At 40.9% G+C, this 26,544-nt stretch overlaps 3 protein-coding genes across 3 annotated transcripts in view; 2 read left to right on the forward strand and 1 right to left on the reverse strand.

Annotated features, from left to right (window-relative positions):
* Nucleotides 1-11,715, forward strand: part of LOC137982122 (zinc finger protein ZPR1-like) — a 17,342-nt gene extending 5,627 nt beyond the window's left edge. The window contains exons 6-14 of the mRNA XM_068829181.1: nt 1,254-1,506; nt 3,185-3,213; nt 4,205-4,271; nt 5,820-5,903; nt 7,453-7,529; nt 8,328-8,441; nt 8,575-8,661; nt 9,796-9,864; nt 10,359-11,715. Of these exons, the coding sequence (XP_068685282.1) occupies nt 1,254-1,506; nt 3,185-3,213; nt 4,205-4,271; nt 5,820-5,903; nt 7,453-7,529; nt 8,328-8,441; nt 8,575-8,661; nt 9,796-9,864; nt 10,359-10,478 (900 nt within the window). The 3' untranslated portion in view covers nt 10,479-11,715. The remainder of the gene's footprint in view (nt 1-1,253; nt 1,507-3,184; nt 3,214-4,204; nt 4,272-5,819; nt 5,904-7,452; nt 7,530-8,327; nt 8,442-8,574; nt 8,662-9,795; nt 9,865-10,358) is intronic.
* A 1,379-nt stretch (nt 11,716-13,094) lies between these two features.
* Nucleotides 13,095-18,405, forward strand: LOC137982121 (jhy protein homolog). Its single transcript, XM_068829180.1, has 3 exons — nt 13,095-14,565; nt 15,529-15,675; nt 18,200-18,405. Exons 1-3 carry the CDS (start codon nt 13,237-13,239, stop codon nt 18,392-18,394), a joined length of 1,671 nt encoding a protein of 556 aa, XP_068685281.1. The 5' UTR covers nt 13,095-13,236; the 3' UTR covers nt 18,395-18,405.
* Nucleotides 18,406-18,518: 113 nt separating this feature from the next.
* Nucleotides 18,519-26,268, reverse strand: LOC137982123 (N(4)-(Beta-N-acetylglucosaminyl)-L-asparaginase-like). The gene is made up of 10 exons (XM_068829182.1): nt 26,124-26,268; nt 25,780-25,918; nt 24,790-24,946; nt 24,625-24,673; nt 24,508-24,546; nt 24,207-24,295; nt 22,527-22,542; nt 21,941-22,008; nt 21,114-21,221; nt 18,519-19,048 (listed from the first exon to the last, which is right to left on the reverse strand). Exons 1-10 carry the CDS (start codon nt 26,233-26,235, stop codon nt 18,905-18,907), a joined length of 921 nt encoding a protein of 306 aa, XP_068685283.1. The 5' UTR covers nt 26,236-26,268; the 3' UTR covers nt 18,519-18,904.
* Between the last annotated feature and the right edge of the window lie 276 nt (nt 26,269-26,544).

The following is a 26,544-nucleotide window of genomic DNA, read 5'->3' on the forward strand; positions in this document are numbered from 1 at the left end:
CAATTCCATCTACAATTGCCCTTCAATCTTGCACAAATGTTGAGGTCCAAAGCAAGCAGATACACCCAGAATGGTTTTAAGTAATGTTTAAAAAACGAGCAGCAGTGCTTTATCGGAGCTTAAAAACACGAGGCATAGCTGAGTGTTTTTAGACGTGATAAAACATGTGCTGCGAGTTTTTTCAATGGCTTAAAAAACATTCCACAAAGAGCGTGTCCCTCTGGACTCAAAACAATGGTTCAAATTGTGAGAGGTGAATATTAGCATACAGAAAACAAACTACAGCTGTATGCCTTATTAGTATTCTTTATATAAAGAATACTAATGAGGAATGTTTTATTAGGATATAAAGCTCATTCATGTGACGTTTTATCGGACGGTGTTTTGATAGGCTGTTAGGCTCATGAATTGTTAATGAGCTTTTTAATTACTTTTCAAAAATATCTTATAAGGTATCCTAATAGGCAAGGGGAAACATAATGCAAAAACATGAAAAGTCGTTGAGAGCAGGTTAAAGCCTGGCTCGTTGACAAAATCTAATCCATGCCTGACTGATGTAGCAACTTGGGTTGGGCAGTCTGACCTCAAACACTCGGCCAATTTCAATGAATGAGCATTTGGGACCAGTGGGTCTAAAACACAGGTCACATTCCAGAGGTCACTCGTTGCAGGTCTTTGTTTTACCTTTTTAAAAGTGACCCAAAACCCTCAATTTGGCTAACTCTAGGCCTATAAGCTCTTTGGTTCTCCTTGCGAGTTTCTACTTTGGTGACTCAGGTTTTGGCCTCTGGGCCATTATTTCAATTATGTACACATTTTGATTGGCTCTCACCTATGATCTACAATAATATTATTAGAGGACAGACGCATAGCTGACGTCATCATCAAAAACTCTTAGTTCTTTATTGTATAAACAAATAGATTCCATGTTGCCATGCATCTGTTTAGTAATAGATCACATATTAATTAAGACGTCAAAATGTGGTAAGAACATCAGTGACGCGCTCGGCTATTGCCATGTCTGCCACTTTTTTGTTGTTACCACCCTTTGACGTAATCTGTGATCAAAAACTGAACAGACACACTGCAACATGGAAACTAGTAATTTCTGGACTTATGTGCATGTTTACTAGTACCTTTATTTCTTGATAGAAGTCATGTTAAAATGTGAGAAGAATTTAACAGGCATTTACATGCAATACTGGACATATTTGTGTTTCTAATAGTTAACCATTTTTTTCTTGGTATAAAAGATTGTTGATCCTGTGACTGCTGACAAGGTCGACAGCATCATATCACAGCTAAGAAAATGCAAGGATGGAGAAATGGACTTCACACTTATTGTAGACGATATTTCAGGTAACAGCTTCATAGAAAATCTGCACGCCCCAGAAAAGGACCCTCATATGACAATAGAGTACTACACAAGACAGCCCCAACAAGACGTGCGGCTTGGCTTGCAACAGGCTGATGAAAAAGAGGAGGACATAGAAGAGGAAGAGGAAGGTAAAAGGAGCTTGTTTTTTTTATTATTATTTCGCCTACTGATGGTATATATGGTGTTGCAGTAAACAAATTATCGGCCGAAAGATAACAACTTCTCTATTCCTTTGTAACGCAATTAATATATTTAACTGTAAACAACTTATAGCGGGGAGCGACACTACAATCAACACGATACTTCTTTGCGCCTATCTGACCAGTGAGGCAAAACACTGGCCTTTTTTCTCTGCCAAAATCTCCTAGAAACTTCTTTCACACTATCATGATCCACGGAAACCAACTGTAAACTTGATAGCAGAGTCACACACAAATGGGGAAAACCCTTCACTTGTCACTAGTCACTTGTCACACAATGTCACTTGGAAATCACAGATGGGGAAATAAGTCCTGAACCACTACCACCGACTGGCTAGAGAGCCGCTTATAGCTGTCGAAAGAGAGTCTAAAAGTGTCCAAAAGTAACTATGTACAGTACTGTTATTACAACAAACTCTATTTTAAAAATGAGAAGTCACAGTTCAAAGAAAATTCCTATGATACAATGCTTTGCATGACATTAACATTCTTAAACTTTCTAGACAGTTCCAAACCCTCTAAACATGGTAGTTACCAATATGTTTAAGCTTGTTTGAACAGCTTTCTGCATAAAAGGTTTCCCCTTCCCCTGCCAGTGTTATTAATTTTCTCTGAGGAAGTTTAACCCTCTGACAAGGTCAGCAGCAACAAAGTACATGATTGTATTATAGGTCAAATAAGCAAGGGCTATGAGATTGCATTTGGAGTATTTTTCTTTTCATCTCTTTTCCGTGCCATATGAAACAAGGGATGGTGCGGTGGTGAGAGCACTCTCTTTCAAATAATATGGCCTAAATTCCACTACTTGGTGAAGCCATCATTGGTTTGAGATTTTTTCAAATAATATGGCCTAAATTCCACTACTTGGTGAAGCCATCATTGGTTTGAGATTTTTGGTTCTCTACTTGACTGCGAGACAATAGACCCTTTTCCGAAATGGCAGCAATGGATTTAAATGAGTTAAAATTGAAGTGAATGAAAAACTGATACCAGAAATAGAAAGAGCACCTTTACATTAGTAACCCTGTAAAATTCCAGCTTCTAAGGTGTTATATCAGCTGAGCTGAGAGTGTATGACTGAGGGTATTCGCCATACCTCTAGTCATACAAACATCTGTAAATTTTTCATTTTTCAACTTACATTTTCTCGGCTGATATAACACCTAATTCGCTGAAACATTGCAGGGTTACTAAAGTAAAGGTGTTCTATCTAGTGCTGGTACACGTTTTTAATTTTAACTTATTTGAATTTTCGGCCCCCATTTTGGAGAAGGGTCTATTTTCTATGATGTGGTTGGTTTTACCCCCTCCCCCTCCCCCCTCAATACCCTAAACATTGAATTTCTTTGTAGCCTAGTTTTTGTAACACAAACACTTTTTGAAATACTTTTGTAGAAGTGGAGGTTCTCTTCAAGTTGATTTATTCCTAGGGCCACAAGTTAGAACCTCTCCTAATATGGTTATGCTATCCTCTCTCAACAAAGCTCATTATTAAGGGTGTGACAAAAAATACCATGTTGTTATCATGTTTTGTGCACAGCAGATGCTACTTGATTTCATTTTTCATGTTGTCATAGCAATATCTTTTGTTTAATTGTGTCAACAGAAGACGAAGTTGAAAATCTCAAAGATGAGGTATGACTTTTGGCTTTGTCCATGAGATTTTAAGTAACGTTTAATAAACGAGCAGGAGTGTTTTATCAGGTTTTAAACGGCGAATAGTTTAGAACTAATAAGACACAACCTGCAAGTTTATTGAATGGCTTCAAAAACACTCCACAAAAAGTGTGTCCTGGAAAGGAAAAGGAAAAGGAAAGGAACTTTATTTAAGTGTCTAGTCATTCTAGCGCTGGAGCACTAATTGGGGACACTGTAAACTGAAATTAACAATTAATGCAAATCAAGTCAAATGTTGGTTTTTGAGGAGAGGGGAAAACGGAGTACCCGGGAAAAAACCTCTCGGTTTAGAGTATAAAACCAACAAACTCAATTAATCAACCCACATATGACGCTGAGTCTGGGAATCAAACCTAGGCCACATTGGTGGTCCCGAGGCAGTTGTCCTCACCACTGTGCCATCCCTGCACTCCTGGAGTCCAACGAAAGGTTCAAATTTTCAGTGGAGAACATTAGCATACAAGAGAAGCAAGCTAAGCCTTATTAGTATGCTTTATGTATTACTAAAGAATTCTAATGAGGAGTCAGTATTTTATCGGTTTTTAACCCATTGACCCCTGAGAGTGAGTCTTAATAGATTTTACTGAGTAGAGTGTAATGTGAAGTGCTAGTTTTCTACCCCATATGAACCATGTGAGCATTAGCCCTGCTAATGGCAATGGGCCCACACAAGGACAGCGAAAAGCCCTGACCTGGGTGGGAATTGAACCCACGACCTTCAGGTTAGATCACCGCTGCTGTACCGACTGAGCTTCAAGGTCAGACGGGAGCAGGCCGTGGGAACTGAAGATGTCTAATGCCAGACGGTTTTACTGATCAATGGGGGGCATCCAATGGCATTTGAGGTGTGAATGGGTTAAAGCTCGTGCATGTGACGTTTTTTCTGGCCACCTGATAGGCTGTTTTGCTCATGAGTTATTAATGAGTTTTTGATCTTATTTTTCTGCAGGTCTTAAACTTCCCAACTAATTGTACCTCGTGCAATGCACCTGCAGAGACAAAGATGAAAGTTGTCTGTATCCAGCAACGAGGCAGTGTAGTAATGTTAATTATCTATGGAATGGGTGGTATCCTGGAAAGGGGGGGGGGGGGGACTCCCATATGAAAAGGACAGGGATGCTCGTTGTACCTTAAGGGGTTAAAAAAAGTGGTTTTGGTACCTCCTAGGGTGTTCAGCCTCAAAAGGTCCATGTAGCAAGAGCTTTAGCGGTACCTTTTAGGGTATTGAGCTGAAAATTTATTATGATGGGAGACATTATGTTTAAAATAGCATTTTAGCAGGTGTTTGCCAATTATTTTAATGTGAATCTCCATAAAAACATAACGTTTCTAACTTCTATTGCATGTATTCCTATTCCGGAATATGGTCAGTCAAACGCACCCTCAATTAATTAAATAGCTCACCGGAATAAACTATATTTGAAACTCTCGCATCTTAACTGATCCTCTTAACTGAGGTCCTAGAGTGTGCAAAGAGATGCCACTTACTACGAATCAAGGAGCTTTAAATATTTTTTAATCTTTTACTATGTCATGGTATTGATGGTTTGCATCTGGCGTCACAGTGCCACTGTTGGTGTACAGAACAATGCAGTAAAATGTCTTTTGGGAATTTGACTCTATTATTATGCAAAACTTGTGGGGCCATTTTCTTTTGTTTTGTACACCAACATAGCAGTCTCATCACGTCGATGGAAACCAAGAATATGCAGATGCATAAATGAGGCCCTCTCATAGGTTTGGGGCAACGGGGGAATGGGAGGGGAGAACATGGCTAATTTGAACTGGGGAAAAGGGAACAAAGACAAATATCTTAGGGAACAAGGGAGCATAACCCATTTTAGGGATACAAGAGCTGAGAACAAGTTTGGAAGCAATGTTGGGAACAAGGAAACACAAGCAAATTGTTAAAGGGAATAAGAGGACTCCCCCTGGGAGGGCCTCATAAATTGATGAAACATGGGTCTGTCTTTTGATAGTTTGAAACTTCTGTATCATTCCCCAGCGAGTGACACTACTGGTCCATTGCTAGCGTCTTTCAATGTATATTTTTCAAGTTCATTTAAGCTTTTGTCCAGCAAAGTGTGCAATGGAACGGCATGTGACAGGTGATCATCGGTGACAAGGTTCTTTGACCTGTAACCTGCATTTAAAATGAATGGAAGATCTAGATGGGTACTATCAATGAAGAAGCACTGAATTCGAATCTTGCATAGATGTGAATGTGTGATCATAGTTCATATAGATGGACTGGTTGTGAAACTATGGAAACTTCAGAAGCGAGAACAGTGACATGGACAATCTTTTGTCCTTGGTACACAACTGAGCTTTGAATAAATTAATGGAAACTTCTGATTGGCTGTCTCTCAGGAAAAGGGCGTGGTTTGCGCATGGGCAGGGCCAAAACAGCAAACAAAAACATGAAACAAAGAAACTTGCCGAGTTTCGTAACCATTTCCGTATATTAACTATGGTGTGATGTAGTTGGTTATTGCCATTATGAATTATTAATGAATTTGCGAGGGACCTCAGTTTCCAGTTGCTTACCTTGACTTATACTTCAGCTATTCCACACTTCAAGGAAGTGATTGTAATGGCGACAACTTGCGACATTTGTGGAGACAAGACAAATGAAGTGAAATCTGGATGTAAGTTAAATTATCAGACAGTGTAAGTGGTGTGAGGACGCGGGACTACTTTCCGTGGGAATAGAGGTTTTGCACGGCAGCCATATTGCATGGCAGGAACAATGAAAATATTTTGCATTAGAAAGAACATTAATTTTGTTCCCATAGGAAAAAGAATCTATTGTTCCTGCCATTCAACATGGCTGCCGTGCAAAACCTCTATACAGGGTAGTGCGTCGATATTACTAACTATGGAGGGACAGAGTGAGGGACTTATTTTGTCCAGCAAGACTTCTTCTGAGATGAAAAGATAGTATTTTTTCAATGCTGACTCGGAGATACTCGGAAAAAATCCGAGTTTTCATTTACACGAGTCGAACCTACGACCATCCGATTACAAGTTCGGATGCTTCGGGAGGTCGTAGGTTCGACTCCTGCCAAGGAACACCCGGGTTTTTTTGCGAGTATCTACGACTCACCATTGACAAAAATATCTCTTTTTTTTTTAATTTCATATAGCGGGGTTAACAAATTCCATCCCAGTCATTCATTTCAATAGCTAAGACTTCTGTATCTAACTTGATTGGACTTACCTCAAAGGTGGCATTATTCGCTCATTGTTTTTTGAAAGACAAAGTTAAAGTGGGGGAGACAATGTGGTGGACGTGTTTTTAACTCTAGTCTCGCCTTGATAACTACAATCCTGGTCAAAACTGTTTGGACAATTCCCGCTTCCCTCCCCCCACACCACGGTGTCCGAAGTCAAGGTTATTTGATCGATCGCATGAATGTTTCAACATTGTCTGGGGGGAAGGGGGGACGCGAAAAAGGCAGCGAAAGAAGAGCATGCGTTGCTCATATAAAGATGGAAGCATGTACAGTAAATTCTCCATTTTTCGGTCAAATTTGACAAGTATTCCTTAGTCCTTTGACCAGGGCCCGGTTGTTCAAAAGCCGGTTAACACTAATCCCAGATTACAAATTTAACCAAGGAGTTTATTTCTCTACTCCCAAATGCTGTTCAACGCTGATATTCGGCAAAACTTTACATTAGAATAAGTCAATCTTGAAAAACAAAAATAAGCAAAAGAAATTTTTCACCAAAAAGTTGAAATCATGAAACAAATGTTAACGCTAATCCTGGATTAAGTTCATCGGCTTTCGAACAACCGGGCCCAGGATTGTAGGTTTTCCGCAAAAAACGGGAACGCACGTGCACCACGATTATTTTTCCTCTTTAAACCAATGAGATTCTAGTTTTGTGTCGTTGTCGGCTTTCGAACAACCGGGCCCAGGATTGTAGGTTTTCCGCAAAAAAACGTGAACGCACGTGGAGCACGATTATTTTTCCTCTTTTAACCAGTGAGATTCTAGTTTTGTGTCGTTGTCGTTAACGTGACCGTTGTGGTTTCTTAACCTCCCTACCCTCCCTACTAATGAGTAAAGCGTCTACCGGGCATCAAGTCCCGCCAGACACTCGGCATATTTCTGTGAAAAACATGGACTTTTCAGCTCAACATTTTAATCAATTTGCGTAAAAGGCGTTTCTTTAATTTCTTTATTACCGTAGCTGGTACTGAACCGAAAGGAACCAAACTCACGTTGACAATTACAGACCCATTGGATCTTAACAGGGATGTTCTGAAGGTATTTTCTTTTGTATTTTCACTCACAGTTTACGGAATACGGCAAACGCCAGGCTAAAATTTGCGTTTTGCCAAAAATCGAAGAAACTTATTTGAACATTTGCAGCTCATTTCTTGCCAGCAATCCACGGCTATCAAGCACCTTCCCAAAAGAGAAGCCTGGTTTTCACTAACGGCGCAAGCGCGAGCAAAGGAGCGCTTATTTGACCGTGAAATCAGGGTTGACGAAACCATAAGCGCGGGCGTAAGGATCAAAATATTTTCTTTTCCTTGTACTTGGGCTTATGCTTGCGTTCGCTTGCGTTGTGTGAAAACCAAACACAGATTAAGAAACGTTCCACACGAAGCTAAATTGACACCATAAATTACATTCGTCACACCCCACGTGATGCATTTGACATCACTTCGTCTTATTTCGCGGGAAATCACTACGCAGCAGGCTCACCCAAACGCAGCAGTTACTTAGCTGAACGCACTTGCAAGCGCCAAAACAAGTTACTAATTCGTTTTACCGGTTCAAATTCAATTTATTCGTCCTTGGCGCTGGACGGCGGCTCACTCAAAGAAACTAAGGTTGCTGGTGGTGGTTTCTATCTCGGGAAGCGTAAAAGAAACCAACTGCTCAACACAACACCGATCCTCCTCTGTTTTGAAGAAAACACCGTGGTGTTTTCTCTTTTTTTTTTTGTTGCTTTGGTGATGGAGGGGGTCACTTCTTAGAAAAGACACCATGTCAGATCTTTATTTATTTATTTATTTTTTGCAATACACCTAATTGTGGTGCAATATTACGTTGCAGTCGGAAACGTGTGAAGTAAGAATACCATCACTGGAGTTCGTGTCGTCTGCCGGTTCCCAGTCTGGAGGACGATTCACAACCTTAGAGGGCCTGCTTACTAACGTAAAAGATCAGGTCTGAATTTTCGACTTTTCTTTTCTTGAGAAATAAAAAAATTATGTCAATTTTTAAACCTGTTGGGACGCAGAACTGGCCCAAATATTCGGTTGTCTGTAAGCATTATTTGTTTTTCGCTTTTTTCTTTCAGTTGAAGTCGCTCAATCCTTTTGGCCTTGGCGATAGTCCTGCCCTATTTAATGAAAACTTAAAGACGTTTTTGACTAGTTTAGATAAGGTTGGTGCCGTCTTCCATGTAGTTTAGACTAGATTAGACATACATTCAATCATGGCACGTGCAGGTACCGCTAACTACTGAACCAAACTCGTGCACTTATATACTAGAAACCAAGGGCACGCGTGCGATCTTTGCAAAGCACGAGAAAGTGTGCAACACAAGAATGCATAGAGTCCTTGGTGCCGTCCTCACGTGTCCGCATATTTTTTAACCCGCTACTTTTTCTCTGCGGATTCAAAATTTTTCATGTCCACACGTAACGTATTCAAATCGAATTTGCTCGTCCACACGTATCCGGATTCGTTCTAATATCCAGGACTCCCCTGTAACTATTGTTAACAGAGCAGGCGCCATTGGGCGTGCGAATTGGCGACAAGAGAAGCGATAGCATTTTCGTTCAGCGGCCGTGTTGAATATTTACGCGGTAAAGTCTGGATCTGACTTTGTAACGTCATCGTTACTTTGTAACTTTCTTACTTTTAACTTAGTAACGTCACCGCGCACCGGTGGCTCAGTTGGTTGAGCACCGGGCTGCCATGCGAGAGGTCGTGAGTTCGACTCCGGCCGGACCAACACTCAGGGCCTTTAAATAACTGAGGAGAAAGTGCTGCCTTTGTAATTACATCCGCAAATGGTTAGACTTTCAAGTCTTCTCGGATAAGCCGGAGGTCCCGTCTCACAAATAACTTCCGTGTTCATTAGTTAAAAGAACCCACACACTATTCGAGAAGAGTAGGGGATGAAGTTCCCAATGTTGTGGCTGTCCTCTGTGAGTATATGGGCGGGTGGGTATAGCAGGTCCACATCAGCTGAATAGCTGCCAAAACTTCAACGTGCTCAAACAAATAAATGACAAAACAAAGCAATCGGATTTGACAACATCCGAATTCGACCATCCACACGATTCTAAATTCTTTGCGTATTCAAAACTTTCCACTCTGGAGAGCGATTCAAAAAGTTGAGGATTCACACGCTGGATTCGCCAAATACGTGTCGACGGAAGGCGAATCCGCAAAAAAAAAACGTTGCAAAGCACGAGAAAGCATTCGCTAATAGAAAAGCCCTCAAGTGCGCATCCTGTAATGAATGCGAAAAAAAAAACTGAAACTTGTATGCATATATTTCTTTTCGTAGATAATATCTGGTGAACAGCTTGGTGTCCAGATAATTCTTGATGATCCAGCAGGAAATAGCTACATCCAGGTAGGGAAACTTTCTGATTAATCTTGGAAGTTAAGTCGAGTTTGGAAAGACGACGTGATAACTGTTAAGACTCTTGTACAGTTTGACTGGAATGTAAAAACCACCTCGGGTAGGAAAGCAAGCAGTGGTACCGGAAAGAGCTGTTCATTAGCTTTGAATGTTCACACTTGAGGATTTCACCCAAAGACTCAAAAGCTAGAACCATCTTGCACAGTAAAATGAACAGCGCTACACGAAAAAACTAGCAAGTAGCTTTCATTTCAATGGGCACACGAAAGGCTTTCACCTTCAGACCTAAACGTTAATACAACATTTAAGAAAATTACGGTTTAGTATCCCGACTGACACAATTAAGCATTCATACTGATAAATGACCGAATGCATCTGATTTAATTGGTCGTTCATTTAGTATTTAAGGGAAAAAACAAAAATCTTATCTAAAAGCATAGAAGCGAAGAAGGAGACGTTATCGCTCAAGTGTTTTTCGTTTGCAGAATCTATACGCGCCCGACCCAGACCCCGAGCTTGAGGTTGTGCATTACGAGAGAACCGAAGAACAAAATGACGCTCTTGGAATCTCATACATGAAGACAGAAGGATATGAGGAGAAGTGAAGCGGGTTTTTGTTTTGTTTTTTTCCAAAGGAAAGTGCGTCGCTAAAATAAAAGAGAGAACTTTCCGAACCTCAGCTTTTTTCACCTTGCTTTAGATAGTGGAAACTCAGGTCACGTCAAAGTATAACTTTGCACACACATCGTAAGTCTTTCGCCGTTATTTAGTCACTTTCACGTCGTACAATGCGGACGAAGTCTGATCCTAAAAAGAAATTTGGTGCCAGCGGTTCCAGAGTAAAGACAGTGAATGAAAGGTTTACATTAGCGATGTATTCACGTTGTCGTTATCAAACTCAAATTTGGTGATTTCACCTCGTTTTTATGCAGACTACCGCAAAAATTATGTGCTAAAATGCGTGTACAGCACGGTCATTTTTCTCTTGACCAATGATATTATTGTGGTTATCGTAGTCGGGTCGTTTCTTAAACTGCTTATTCTCTGCGAGTAACGCCTAGGTCCGTGTTATGACTACTTCGAGGCCATCTTGTAATGGTGTAAATGAATGCAATTTAGGCGGTAACTTCCAGTGAGTTATGTACTTGGGTCGAACAACAATTTTATTGTAAGACAAACACTTCTTAGGCTGAGTGCATTCTCGTCACCAGAGCCTCAGATCGACCCTTCTCTCCCACAGTCAAGAGAAGAGCTCTGGGGTCGAGATTAATGCTGAATGGAACCTTCTGATTGGCTAGTACACGGTCGGGATTTTACAGTGTGGACCATTACCGTGAAAACGGTCGTGTTTCCGTATTTTTTCTCTATCCCGGGAAATACAAGTTGAGCGAAACACAAGAAGTTTAAATTTTTTTTTCATCACAACGGTACAATTATAGCAAGCAGAATTTAGTTTTACAGTACATGTAAACGGTTACCGTAGTAAGTAAAGGATCAAATGTTTCTTCAGCGCAACCCCGTTCCTAGGGTGAGGTAGAGAAGATTGACCCTGGGAACGAGGTTGCCCTCAGCGAGGATCAGTTCATCTAAGAACGATAGTATTTTTGGCACTTTAGCCAATTATGGTTGGAGCAGAATTTACGTTTTGCCACAAATCAAAGAAACTGGTTTTGATTGTTGCTCATTTCTTGCCTGTTGTCTACAGATATCGAGAAACCTTCCAAAAAGAACTACAAGTTAGAGTAAGAGAACTTTTCACGGTTTATGAGAGTTTGACGTTTCACGGAAACGCGATGCTAAGTCTCTCAGATATAAACAATTAAACGTGATCATTTACTCCTAGCTATGTTGAACTGTCGAAAGAGGAAAGGAAGAGCACTTGAATGGCAAACCAATACCCAGGAATGTCCAGAGCTCTTTTGCGCATGACCTCAGAGTCATCGTTCCTTGACCAGTGTAACGGAGGCTCTGGGAACGAGATTCCAATTGTGCTAGGGATATGCATTATCCAATCCATCATGTCGGCAATCGTCGTGACATTTGCGGCTAAATACAGGAATTGCACCAACCTAGTCCCAGTCATTCAGTTGTACAGATATTACAAATTTGAGCCCGCGAGAATGAGAGCCCCAACACCAAACCAATGTTTTTTTTTACCCAGACCGCTGGTCGGTGCAATTCCTGTATTTAGCTGCAAGTGTCGTGACAGTACAAATTTCAGGCTTCAGACAAGGATAAAGCCTGATTTTCACTAGCGATGAAAGCCCAAGCGCAACCATAAGTAACTTATGCTAAGTGAAAACGAACGTCGACCGCAAGCATCAAAATTAAGCACGGCCTCAGCTATTTGTTGAAATACTCAAATGCGGGGAATCTGGAACGAGTGCTTTTACAGGCCAGTTTCGTATTCTAACGGTTGGACTGGATCTAGCATGAAATGGAGGCTAATGCGGGCAAATTAATTTGCATTTGAAAGGTTTTGCACGCATTAGCCTCCATTTCATGCTAGATCCAGTCCAGCCGTGAGAATTCGAAAATGGTCTATTGGCCAGGCAGAGAAGACGCGGCAAGACGTACATAGCAGAAGCTCTATTTCGTTTTTACCTATATAACGCAAGCGAACGACAGCATAAGCGCAGGCACAAGGAAAAGGAAAACATTTGACCCTTGCGCTGCGTCAACCCCATTTCAAAATAAGCGCTATTAAAAGCCTGGTTCCCGCTTTTGCGATAAGAATAAGCATAAGAAAAATCGTGCGGAAATGGGCGTAAAATAAGTATAAACACAAGCATTAGCACACGCACAAGAAAAGGAAATTTTCGTTTCCTTGTGCTTATCTCACGGTTGTTTTTATTTCACAACTGGGAACCGGCGTGAGTTAAGCATAAGCACAAGCACGACGATTCGCACGCCTTCTTGAATCTCACTAGATCTTCTCCGACGTTACTACGCTTGCGTATACCAAATTTTCCTCGGATTGTTTCGCTGTGTGAACGTCGCTAAACTCATCCTTGTGCTTACAATAAACAGAAGTGGCAACTGGGCTTAATGCTTGTGTTTGCGTCGCTTGTGAAAACCAGGCTAAACTCATTGACTCCTGGGTTTGAGACTTTACCTGGGGGTGTTCTGGGGAGTGAATGGGTTAATCAGTCAAAAACTATGTTCTCCCCACTGGGGATTCGTACTGAGGGCTCCACAAGCCGCGCACTTCTTCAGTCGCTTGCGCCCCTCCCCCTCCCCCTAATAACATCTGTCGCTCATGGCAACGCGTAGAGTACCATGGGTAGTATTTTCAAGTCTTCGCAGTGAACCAAAAATTGCTCTGTTCAAAGTTTGGGCCTCAAAACTCATGAAGGATATGCCATGTACTTTAACTTTAAAATGGAGGATCACGTAGAGAAAGGACAAAGCGACCCCATGGACGGTAGAATAACAACATTTGCGCCGCCGACTGTTTTAGCAGCCATCTTGGATGACAATTCTGTTGCTAGAGATGTAAAAGTTGCACAGAATACGCTGGATACAAGCAAAACTGGAAGGCGTTCTGCAGTATTAATGGATAGTTTGGATGCTTCTTTACATGATTCACTCGAATCAACGCAACTGCAAGGGATCGGTGAACTTAGGGGTCTTGATCAAGTTGAATCGAAGGAAGACCTATCGTTGTTTACAAATAACTCCAAATTAGTTGTTAGTGTCACCAAAGAATTGCCTGACTTTCCAAAAAGTTCAACGCCAGTACAAAAGGTTGTTGAAACAAAGGAAACGTCTGCTGAAAAAACCTTGAAATCTCGTCCATCACAGCACATAATTGAAAGAAATAAGAGGAAAGTCAGCAAGCGATCATCGACTAAATCAAGTTACGCTCAAATTCATGCGATCAAATTGAGCAATAAGGATAACATGGAACAGAGAGCGAAAATGCAGGAGAATAAGACTGAGCAAATATCATTCGGTTCTGACGTTGGAATGTATGTAGGAAACGAAGGACACGGTCATAACAGCGATTTAAATCAATTTTCTTATCCTTCCTATATTCGACCATTTCATAATAATTCGAATAGTGAACACAGTGGCTTGGAGGAGCATGATATTGGTTTTGCAGATGATAGCTTTTTAAATAGATCTCTGATTGCCAACCAAAAAGGAGAGTCATATTACAACACGACTGTAAATTATAGCACTCATCTAACCGGTCATACCAGTGAACCAGTGTCATATGAGAGAGAATACCAAAGTGCGAAGTCACATTTTAGGCAGTCGCATGGAATTGTGGATCCAGTTGGTCCATTGCACCATAACTTATCCACGCAATCAGCGCCACCAGGGATGTATGGTTACCAGCGTGAGCCACTTATCACAAGCTTACATCATGTCAACGAAGAATTTTACCTTTCATCATTTTTGCAAAACAGTGATTTTGTGGATTCAGTTCACACAGAGAAATTCCCTGAATCCAGTCTTCAGAAGAGGTTTTCTTCAGAGCCCCGTTTAGATAATCTAAGTTTTTCGTCATCGCAGAAAGGAACAGGTGTTCAAAGAAACAGTAAAGCCGCTAGCAGTAATTCAAGTTTACAGCCACCATATAAACCTTACACCTTACAGGACTACAAAACTTTTACGGGGTCAAAAGCCAAATTGTCAGCTGGTGGACTGGGACCTAATATTAATACAGATGATTACAGAGAAAGGGTAAGGAATATTAACTATGTGAATAAATAATAATAAATTATGTTTAAGGTGATTCCTCAGTATTGCACTGTGCATACAGTGTGTCAATATTACAAATTGGTCAAATTTGTAACATTGTAAATATGGTGTACATGTAAGTCAATCATACATGCTGAGACGGTTCTCAAAACACGTGAGAGAAGTCGTGAATGACCACAATTCTTTGGGAATAAGCGCGCGCATTCCAAAACATGGACTGGGGAAACGTTTTGAGTCAACGTTGTTTTAAGTTGAGTGATTTTTCATTAAACTATGAAAAGACATCAGTACAGCAATCAATGGGGTAAGATTGGCCCATTATATCTCTTAAGCAAGCACAGTGACATATCTTCTTTATTGTAGTTTTCAAAACAGGGATTAGTAGGGAACATTCAGGGAAAGTTTCAACAACTTTTGTTTCTGAGGAATCACCTTAAAGTGCCGGTTGTAGACGAAAGGGAGAAGAGATCTTCACACTTACTATCTGTACAATTGAAGCCACCTGACTTTTTCAGGTGTCTATAAAAGGCAATAAATTGCTTAGATTATCCAGATACTGTAAGTGCAAAGATCTCTTCTCCCTCTTGCTTTATGTTTACTTTGTTTCCCTTTTGAATTCTACATTTTGAGGGGTTAATTATGCATCCAAAGTCATGTTATGTCATGTTATGTGCTGGAAGGGTAGAATCAGCCAACACCATCTTGGGACTTTCAGATCAAAATCCTTGCTCCAACCTGCATTTTAGTAGTCTCATTCACAGCCGTTTTTGGGATGACAAGCAGTGATTCCCAACCCCACCCCCAAGGAGGAGGAGGAGTTTTAGTTCTGACCTTTCTTTCTCATTTTGTTGAATCTAACGAACTCAGGGAATCCAAGTCCTTTTAACCTATTAACCATCCATATCTTTATCTGTGTCGAAGTTTGTATACCATTTGTTTTACCAGATAAAGAAAGTAATCAAACAAAGAGACTATGCTACAATGTTGAGAGCACAACATTCAACTATGAAAAGGCAAAGAGAGAGTCGAGGCCCTGCTACTCTTGCAGCAAAACCACACCCAGTAAAAGAAGCAGAGATGAAACGGCAGGCAGTGAGTCAATATACTACTAATATAAAGATATTGTATCATTATATCTCTCAGATAATACATGCGCTGTGATTGGTTAAATCAGAGGGCCATATTCTACAGTACAGCCTGCTGGACAGCCCACTAAATTTAAAATTTCGATAAAACATCATCTAGAAACTTTTTCATGTCGTTTCTGTTACATAAACCTCTTGCAAGCAACTATACCAAACAGCCAAGAAGATTTAGTCTTTCAGATTTTGATATGGCAATCTTTGTGGCAGTTGAACCTTCCACTTGACTTCGACTAGTTTCCTTGCCCGCGTGCCGGATTAACCTCAGAGATATAATAAATATCTTACTAACCTCGTTTCCTCTGGTTTTTTTCCTATTGATTTATGGCCTGCGTCCTTGCGCTTGTGCCATAAATCAACAGGAAAAAACTTGGTCCGTATCTTACAGTGCAGACCGCAAACTCGATTAGTTAGGGGTACATGTATATATTTATTGCAACTGTGCTTTTCATGATTTTTGGAATGTCACCTGCAAGCAAAAACCACCAAACTTTGTTTTAGCTTCCATCAATCAAACTTCTAAGCTAAGCTGGAAGATGTCAAGAAGCTGGAACCACCCCTACGATGCCTCTTAAACACAGGTTTTCATTAACATAATCAGTGAAGGTGATGGTCAGCTCAATTATAGATTACAGGAAAGAGATTATCCATTACTTCTTACTGTACAGTGTACATGTACTGTACTTGGCATGTGATCTTTTTGTAATATTTACTCTATCAATCAATCAGAATCGTTGTCTCCCACGGTAAGAAAGTTGTGAGTTAACCCACTGACCCCTCATGTGCCATAGGACACCCCCAGTTGACAAGTAAAATCATCTCGGCTTAAGAGTAAAAACTTTAAATAAAGGGGCTAGGTCACACTATTTTGGGTAATTTTGTTTAATTTTGTTAATTATGAGCTCTAAACGTCAAATTGGCAGAGCAAGAGTCTTTCATTTGCAAAATCATGGCCACATAACAACTGAGAATGACATTTTGATATAGACTGATATAAATTTGAAAAAGGTGGGCCGACGTTTTTCAAATTTACCCAAATTCAATCCATTTCAATCCTCTCCAGTTTTGTCCATCCATGTCCCTTCTTGGCTTCCCTGTGTTTTGTTAGAGATCTTCTATAGTTTTGAACATTATTTTGATATTTTAGTTAATTCTATGACCATTCTATCAGTGCTGAAAATGCCTTAAAAAGCGTGACCTAGCCCCTTTAAGTCTCACTCCCAGGTGTCTATGGGTTAATAAGGTAAAAAACAAGTGTTCTGCTGAAACATGTTTGTTAAACTTAAAATGGCCATGTTCTTTTCTTGTTTTATTGTTCTCTCAAGATATTGAGGCATGTCACCATGCCTTTTGGTGATACCTAAGTTTGCTTTGGACTGTGGCTGCTGGATGCCAGCTGCAGTTCACAATATTCATGAATCTTCCCTAGAGAGCAATAATAAATTTATTATCATTGTGCTCCTGGAGTGAAATTGCTTTGGGAGATTTTCCACCAAACAAGACAAAAGAATTCCCAATGACAGTTTTAGATTTAAGTCCCCCAAATTACCTCAACCAATGATAAAGCAGTGACAAGAAAATGAACTACTGTAAGGAGTATGGATGGTGCAGTGGTGAGAGCACTCGCCACCCACCATTGTGGCCCGGGTTCAATTCCCAAACTGGGCATCAAATGTGGATTGAGTTTGTTTGTTCCCTACTATTTGATTTCTGTACGGTGTCTGCAATTTAACAAATTGATTTCAGTTTTTCATGCGTCTGTCCTGTTATTGATCATGAATTTCGTCAAAGTAGCTGTGGATCCACGAGGCGATAGCCAAGCAGATCAGCAGACTACTGATCAATAATAGGACAGATGCATGAAAAACTGACATTAATTTGTTTTTTACAATAACAAAAAGGCAGAGGGGTCAACATTAAGTCAACACGAGAAGAACGCAAGGCAAAAGTGTGAGAAACTTCAATCTGACGCAAGCAATATCGCACAAATTATGAATTTATGTGTCTGTCCGCTTATTGACCACAAAAATTAGCCAATGAGCATGCAAGAATTTTGCAGTCATTATAAAAAAGCATTTTCCAGCTAGTAATCACATGGTACAAAAACCGCCCACCCCTACTGGAACACAAATTGCCCACTAGGATATCTATAAAAACGAAGTAAATCTCAATTAAGTTGCTTTGTTTTAGATGTCCCAGTGCACAATTTGCTCTCCAGTATGGCAGTTTTTGTACCATGTGATTGCCAGCTACAAATGGTCCATGAGTGCCCAGTGCTAAATACAGTGTTCAGTTGACTCGTCAGTGAAGTCCCTTATTATTTGCCCCACTCAAGTGGCTTATTGCTGTGTAATTGTAGGCCCAAATAAAATCTTAATCAAATACAAATCCAATCCAAAGTATTTTTCTGGGGAACTTTCCATTTGAGGGTGACGTATAACCACCACAATAATTATTATTGATTTTTCATTCAGGCATTGAATTATGCCAAGAATGTTCCAAAGCCGAAGCAAGCAGTAAATAGGAAGGCTTCCAAGTCCGGGCTACACAGAGCTGAAAAAGATGATCAAGAAATCACTTTGCTCGAGATTCTAAGACTGAGACATGAACAAGAGAAGAAAGAAGTGGACAGTATAAGAAAAGACCTTGCATCCAAGCTCAGGCTGTAACGGACATTAAAACAATAATAATTTATTCCATGTATTTATTAAGGCACTTCACTCAAATTTGGTGTGAACTGGGTTGACACCAACTGGCGAATAGAAAGAGTTTCAAAAGGTGACCTCAGGTATGGCATTTGCCCTTCGACAGAGCTTGCTCTTTCTTGCTCTTCTGTCCACAATTGTTTCTTTATCTCTCTATTCCTTTCGCCTGCAGGGCAGGCTCATATGGGTTTTTTTTCACGTGGTGACCATTTTGAGTCCGGAGGGACTGAAAACGTTTGTCTTGCACCCCCTGAACTCGTTTCCAAACACATCAACTAGAGGCTTGGGGTGCCAATTCTATTGTCTTTGACCAGCATGGACGCCCGGTCACAAAGGTCCATTAGTCAACAAGTCCTCTTTGATGATGAAACTGCTCACTACTCGCTACGCTTCAAAGATGGCAACCTTCCTTTCTTCTTTTTCTTCGGACTAGAGCTTTCATATCAGGTTGACCCTGAAGTGGTACATGGACAGTTACTCCATAGCAACTGCAGGCTGAACTCGGATTTCTGGGCAGTTCATTTGTTCTGTCCAAACTACAAATGGAAATCCTTCGAATTTGGTTTTCAATCTCTTGTCTTCAAAGAAGCGAACGGTACCAGCCGCTCCAACTTCACCCTGTGAATAAGGGGAAACAGAGATTCATTTGAAAGGCCCAGACGGTTTTCAGAGTCCGTCGTTACTACGAGTAAGAACAACCCAAAAAAAGTATGTGGCATGAGGATTCTGTAATTCGAATCTTTCATTATCAGTTTTTACATCAAAAAGGAGTAAAAGAGGTTATTTTAGGGAGACATTTTGCAACCCCTGCCACCACTCACCCCCCTAAAAAACAGCAGAAATAAATAGGCAAAAACATCCATCCAATCAAATGGCATTGTTATATAGCTGAAAAATTCCCCTAACAGCACGTGCTCTCATTGGTTACTGGAGATCACATAACATCTAACAATAAAACTGTTTTCCGCCAAAAGTCTTTGAGCGGGCAACAGTGCAAATTCTACGACGTCAGAGGGTAACAGTGCACTGTTACCCGCGAATGTTGACCGACGACCGCCGTTGTTGTTGCCATTGCACTTTTTCCTTTTCGCGCAATATAACAAATCACTTAATGACTGGTCCCTCGGGAAACAGTTCATTTTGTTTCCCTCGAATGTCAATGTTTCCCTCAGCTGCGCCTCGGGGAAACATTGAGATTCTCGGGAAACAAAATGAACTGTTTCCCTCCGGACCAGTCATTAAGTGTTTATTGTTTTTCAGATGACGACAAAGAAACGTGCCGCACGATTGTTTTCATCATTTAAAAGTACTTTTTTGACGTCAAGAGACCAAATCTAAACTTAAAATAACTTCGTTTACTCCTATGCTGGTTACCGTGACCATAACAAATGGACCCTTCTAATATTTAGCTGCTGGACGAATGTCAAAACAATATCTAAACATGTACCTAAAATATATATGGCGAAACAGAACTAATCCAAAATGAGATAATTATCAAGTTGGTGAACTGGGGAACTATTCTTGTTGGAGCGGAAAATTCTAATTCATTTACTACCATTGATGTCTGATAAAGCTACAATTGTAGCTACTAAATTAAAAGTTTCATTGGAACGGTGAATATACGACCATTGTTGGTGATGGCGTCTTGAAAGAGTAAATCTATTAAAAGTTTAATGTCTCAAACCATTGGTTTCTGTTTCGCTACATCTCTTGGCAATTAAAGAACGTCTCTGCAATCAAGTTCATCAAATTCTCTCTGCCACGTTTGGTACTTTTAACTATCCCAGCGCCCAATTTTTATTTTGTACCTGACAAATACAGTCTGTACTTCACTGACAAACTTATTAATGTAGAAGATGAAGTTGAATGATCGAGGAAACGGCCTCAACATCCGTTCGATTTTGTCGAACAGCGATGTTGAAACCGATTGCCCCCCCCCCCCCCCACCCTTTCAACCGTGTGGATTATGTTGAATGAGTTGAAACAAGAGAAAATCAGGGGACAGAGAAGGAGGCTCCCGGTCCAAACCTTGGGATATGTCATGTCCACGAAAGTTATTTTTAGACGAGCGGAAGTCTTCCGAGACGTCCGCATGCAGGCCAACCTCGGTCCGATGTTTGAAAGAAAATATATATTCATCAGCCTTCCACGTGCGCCATCATTTTCTCTTTTCACTAAGAACCTGAGAGCGAAGCAAGACTGCATGCGGACGTCTCGGAAGACAGACTTCCCCTAGAACAAAGACTTCCGCTCGTCTAAAAATAACTTTCGTGGACATAACATCCCGGCCAACGCCTTGAGCCTCCCTCTCTGTCCCCTCATTTTCTCTTGGTTTAAAAGCGTGTATACTTTTCTTCAACGACCATTCAACATTTCCTTTGTTTCCGCAAATGTTGAATGAAGTTGAAGTACTTTGCCCCCATTTCTTTCTTTCTCGGTCTCTCAATGACGTATCTATGTCTGTATCCATAGTAACAACCGCGGCTGTAGCCTGGGACTCAATTCAAGACCTTGATGATGTGTTGAAACCCTTTGCCCACCTCAGCAGTCAATGTGGTTCAACATCATTCAACAAAATCGAACGGATGTCGAAGCAAATGTTGAAGGCATTTGACCGGACCGTTACGGCAACCTGCAAATTGGCAAAACTTGTTTCATTTCAATTTTTTTCTTTACAAATTACCTTTGTGTTGAGGGCAATTAGCGCCATCTCAAAGGGCTGAGATGTCGTTCCAGCTTTCCTCTGTGCGTGCCTCACAACTCTTTCACAGGATTCTTGTGGCGAAGATCCCTACCAAAAAATAGGAGAAAAAAAGTGAAGAGAAACGAAAACTCGGTATTAAATAAGTAAGTTATTTTTAACAAATTCCTCTAAGGGATTTTTCAATAATACTCATTTAACCCGAGAAAACAAGTTATTGCTGCAATTACTTGCATGCTTTTCAAATTATCACTTTATTTGACCAAAGTTGTAATATTCAGAATAACCAAAGTTTTTATCACAAGCTTTTCATTATATCCCGGAAGGATGGAGTTGGGGCTCACCCTAGGTGTTTCTTCAAGAATACCAAGAAATCGTGCCATAGCCACTTTGAAAATTATTGTTCCCGCGCCAAGAGGTTAGGTATGAGGGATTTAGCATTGCGGTTATGTCAAACGGCAACTGCAGCTTGCCATGAAGCATGGCACTCATTTCGACTTTTCTCTCTGTTTTTAGAGGTTGTGCGATATCTCTGGATAACTGGTAAAGATAAACAAGTTACTTTTTGAGTCTGGCGTTCGGCGTTTTGCCGTAAATGCGACGCTGAATCTCTCTATGAACTTGAGAATCAACTATGTGTGCAGCTCATTTCTTCCCAACTGTCCTTAAAGCTGCCTTGCCCTGGGCATCGCGATAAGGTCCCATGCCCAGCCTTCGGCTCCTAAGAAGGCCAGGCAGCTCAGTGGGGTTTCCCATCCATCCTTACCCGGTGACGTAATCTTTGACCAATTATTAACAAACAAACAAACCTCCTTCATAAGTTGAACTACATGAAAAGATGGGCAAAACCTCATCATCTTATCGCCATCACCGGTAGCTGCAATTGAGTTGAAATACTAATTAGCGGCACGTGACAAAACGTCTTAGTTCTATTTTGAGTGTACAGTTCTACGAATAGTCAGGTCACGGGGCATCTTGGTTTTCAAAATAATTCATAAAAGGCACTTGGGCACCATGAAAAAAGCTCTATCGTCGCAGTTTTGACCTCAAAAACGCGCACTTTCCCAGCTCCCAGATGGGTGGTCATGAGTCCTGTTCTTTTACTTTAAAAGAACATGTCTTAAATCTGCAGTTACACATGAATTCTCTACCATGTGTTCTCAAAAGTTGGGCGTTACAAGTAACGCTTTCTTTGTCGAGAACAAAACTTCACAAAATTCTTAAGCTCAACCAAGGAGTTAAACATTGTAGATACGGACCCAAAGACTATCAGAGTACAGCGCCGTCACAACTGGGCCACGCTTTCTCCATACCATGTCATTAAAATTTGTCACTTCTCATAATTATTATTATTGCTATTATAAACCCTCTAATGACGAAAGGGGTGGAACAAACCTGCTGCAGCCCCGACCTGGAAGAAAAAAATGGAAGATTTTATATTAACTTCTTGGCACTTGGCTATTTGGGGAGCAAACTCTCCGGCAGGTCATAGGTCTGACACTTAAGGGGTCACTATATAGGTCATTGTTTTGTCGATGCTGAGACAACTTTGCTTAGGGGAGAGCTAACTATATCTTTGTATAAAGGGGTAGTTTCTAAAGAAACTGTGGTGCTGCGTCGGTGGGGAAGTAGTATACAAAAATTTGGTTTTATCATCGGAGTTGATAATGCAAATTGGCCACTGTACAGAGATTCTAAAAGCTGACGTTTCGAGCGTTAGCCCCTCGTCAGAGCGAATCGAGGAATTATGGGTTAAGTGTAGTTTTTATAGTAGAGTAGGAGCTACGCTATTGGTGGTAACATGGCAACGTGAAAAATAGGAATATATTAGTTAAATGAAAAGCGTTCGTTAATATCGTGAGGATTAAGGGTGCCGATTTGGAAAATGAATTCAGTTTTGTTCCAGATTCTTGCGGCTTTCCGTCTTACCTAGATGTTGGGAAAGGCCGCAGATAGCCATCTGCTTTTTGGAGTGGTTAGGGAGATTAAAATGACGAGCGACTGGCTTAGATGCATCTTTGTTATTTTTCTCAACATCGCGAAGGTGTTCGCGGAATCGGTCACCTAGTCGTCTACCTGTCTCACCAATGTATAATTTATTGCATAACGTACAGGTTATGCAATAAATGACATTTGCGGAGGTACATGTGAAACGATCGGTGATCTTAACAGATCGCTTAGGTCCCGATATCTTGCTAGTGTTAAAAAAAAATTGCAACTTTTTAGTTAGAAGCGCGCTCAAAACTAACGAGCAACCCGGCACTTTCAAATGCGCGCGCTCACGATGAAAAACTTGTCTTTTCATTGTTAACACTAGCAAGATATCGGGACCTAAGCGATCTGTTAAGATCACCGATCCTTTCACATGTACCTCCGCAAATGTCATTTATTGCATAACCTGTACGTTATGCAATAAATTATACATTGGTGAGACAGGTAGACGACTAGGTGACCGATTCCGCAAACACCTTCGCGATGTTGAGAAGAATGACAAGGACGCATCTAAGCCAGTCGCTCGTCATTTTAATCTGCCTAACCACTCCAAAAAACACATGGCTATCTGCGGCCTTTCCCTACATCTAGGTCCGACGGAAAGCCGCAAGAATCTGGAACAAAAATTCATCTTTCAAATCGGCACCCTTAATCCTCACGGTATTAACGAACGCTTTTCATTTAACTAATATATTCCTATTTTTCACGTTGCCATGTTACCACCAATAGCGTAGCTCCTACTCTACAAAAAAAAACTACACGTAACCCATAATCCCTCGATTCGCTTTGACGAAGGGTTAACGCTCGAAACGTCAGCTTTCAGAGCTTTTAGAATCTCTGTACGGTGGCCAATTTACATTATCAACTTCGTTGATAAAACCAAATTTTTGTATATCTTTGTATAGTTTTTTTCGCCTAAGGTTAGTACTAATGAAGGTAAGGGCTGTGTCGGTATTGGTGTTGTAACACAATGACCTTTGTTGAAACCTCATAACTCAATTGTGACCCTAATAAACCTGATGCAAACTCTCCCTGTGGAACCTAAAGAGATAATTATGACATCGATGCAATGTCTCCTATTACCTCATCATCGGCATACAGTCCTGACCCAGGGAGGGGTGAGTCTCCCACTCGGCCAGGATGCTTAAAAGGCATTCCACTGGATGAAACACCTGTGGGCAGAAGTTTAAAACAACACCTTTTTTTACTATTATTCACAACAAATTGTGCAATAAAATATCAAATGCTAACTACATCAGAACAATTGGTTTCCATCCTTCTGAATGAGTTTGTGCTGATCCTTGTATTGCCACTGGAAACCAGGCCTTATAGAGAAATCAATTCAAGGTTATCATAATAATATTGATAATTTTCCTCATGTTACCTGCAGCCATCTGCATATTGGAATCCAGCACAAGTATTCCTTGCAAAGATAAAATCAAGACATAAAAATGTGAAAACAAATCTAAAGAAGAAGATAATAGAGCTAGAGGTAACTCACCAATAGTATCATGGCTTTCAATTTCCTTGTTTGGTTTCTTGAGAAACTCCTACCACAAAGAGGAAAAATGGCTTGAAAATTGTGCCTCGTTCACAATCATCATTGAACTACTGGTAGCACACTGTAATGGGCAGCACTTGAATGGCATGTATCAAAAGAAATCACCTCATATGCTTCCTTTGATATCTGGGTCTGCAGTGCTGAATTGGGTTCCACAGGACACCCATTGTTAATAGCAAAATCCCTCACTCCCTGACCCACTAACATACTGTGGGGTGATCTCTCCATGACACATCTGGCAACCGAAAAAGGCATGGCAACTCTGCAACCGACCGTAAGAGAAAGCTCTGATATGTTTTTGTCCAGGGTATGGTGAATGAAAAAGGTGCATGGTTAAAAATTCCATCTTAAAGTACCCTCCAATCCACATTTTGCAACCTTAAGTATTTGTGGTTTTTGCCTCTTCTGCTTCCCACCCTTTTATGCAAACTTGTCATTATACTCTCTTACTGGCATTGCCAGTTGCACACAAACAATCAAACACACATAGTCCCAATATATGTGGTCGTGTATTTGATCGACTCTGTTACTGCATTGTTCCCCTTCTCTGACTTTATACCAGTCCCAGCGCTTGTGCACCATGCAGATGCCAATAGGCCTTTTGCAACTAACGTTCACATGGTACAAAATCCGCCATGCTGGAGGGGAAGCTCATTATTCCCCCAGTGGGACATTAAAACAAAGGTAAGTCAAGCTTGAGTGGTTCAGGTTTCTTTGTTTTAATGTCCCAGTGGGGAAATAATAATGAGATTGCCCTCCACCATGGCGGATTTTGTACCATGAGATCGTTAGTTGCAAAAGGCCTATTACACAACGGCTCACCCCACTCTGTGTATATGTGTTCTTCACTGACCACTCCCCTCAGGGGTATTTGAGTGTCGATGAAGGAAATCTGTTTTCTCACCATAATCCCAACCCAATAATGCTGTGTAATCCTTGTTTTCCCCCCTTCCCATCCACCTACCAGTTCCAATACAGTTCAAAACTGTATTTATTCATGTCTCCCCCTATTAACTTCGTGCCCTCCCAATTCCCATCCCCCCCTTCTCCCTCCACAGTACAATGCAATCCAATAAACAATGTGTGCTCATATACCCTTGTAAAGATGCCACTGCACCAAAGCTGCAATCTTTTCCGACCATGACTGCAGCATCGCACTCCAACACGCCGTTAGCATTTGGGAATCCCCCTCTGCCAACAAAGTAACAGCCAGTCTCGGGATTGTTTTCAATCCCTAGGAAAGACAAAAAACAAAATTCAGTCGATTACAAATTACAGTTTCGCAAGGTCACACGCTTGTAGCCGGGACAACTGAAAAGCCGCCGCTTCTGGGATATATGAAAGCAGATGAAAGGAAAGTTAAACGCAACAGACAAAATGTTGACGCATTATAAGCTCATGCTCCAATTGAAATGAGCCTAGAATCATGAAAAAGTTACCGTTAATTCCAACTTCAAGGGCATCAATACACCCGCTTCCCGATTTTAACTTGTCGGAAATCGATTTTACTGCTTCCAAACTAAACGGCCAAGTTCCAACAACAGCCGCCATATTGAATGTGAACGGTGGTAGACTGGGTAACACGTACCAAGTCTCCTGCCGGGGTGTAGAAAATGTCTTCATTCGATCAAATAGGTTTCTAGTGGGAGAGAGAGAGTGTTTTTGTGGCCAAAATTGTTGGTTTTAGGGACGAACCACGCAAAACCGATAGTGGAGTCAAGAGAAAAAGAACAAGAAAAAATAAGCACTTCATGCATGGATCAAAGAGTTTGTTCACATCGTGGAAACCTCTTCCTGGTGGTGGGAATACCTTGTACACCGAGCCGATTGATATATACTGCATTTAAATATTCATTTCTT

The sequence above is a fragment of the Montipora foliosa genome, chromosome 13 (genome assembly GCF_036669935.1).
Source record: "Montipora foliosa isolate CH-2021 chromosome 13, ASM3666993v2, whole genome shotgun sequence".
Classification (NCBI taxonomy): domain Eukaryota; kingdom Metazoa; phylum Cnidaria; class Anthozoa; order Scleractinia; family Acroporidae; genus Montipora; species Montipora foliosa.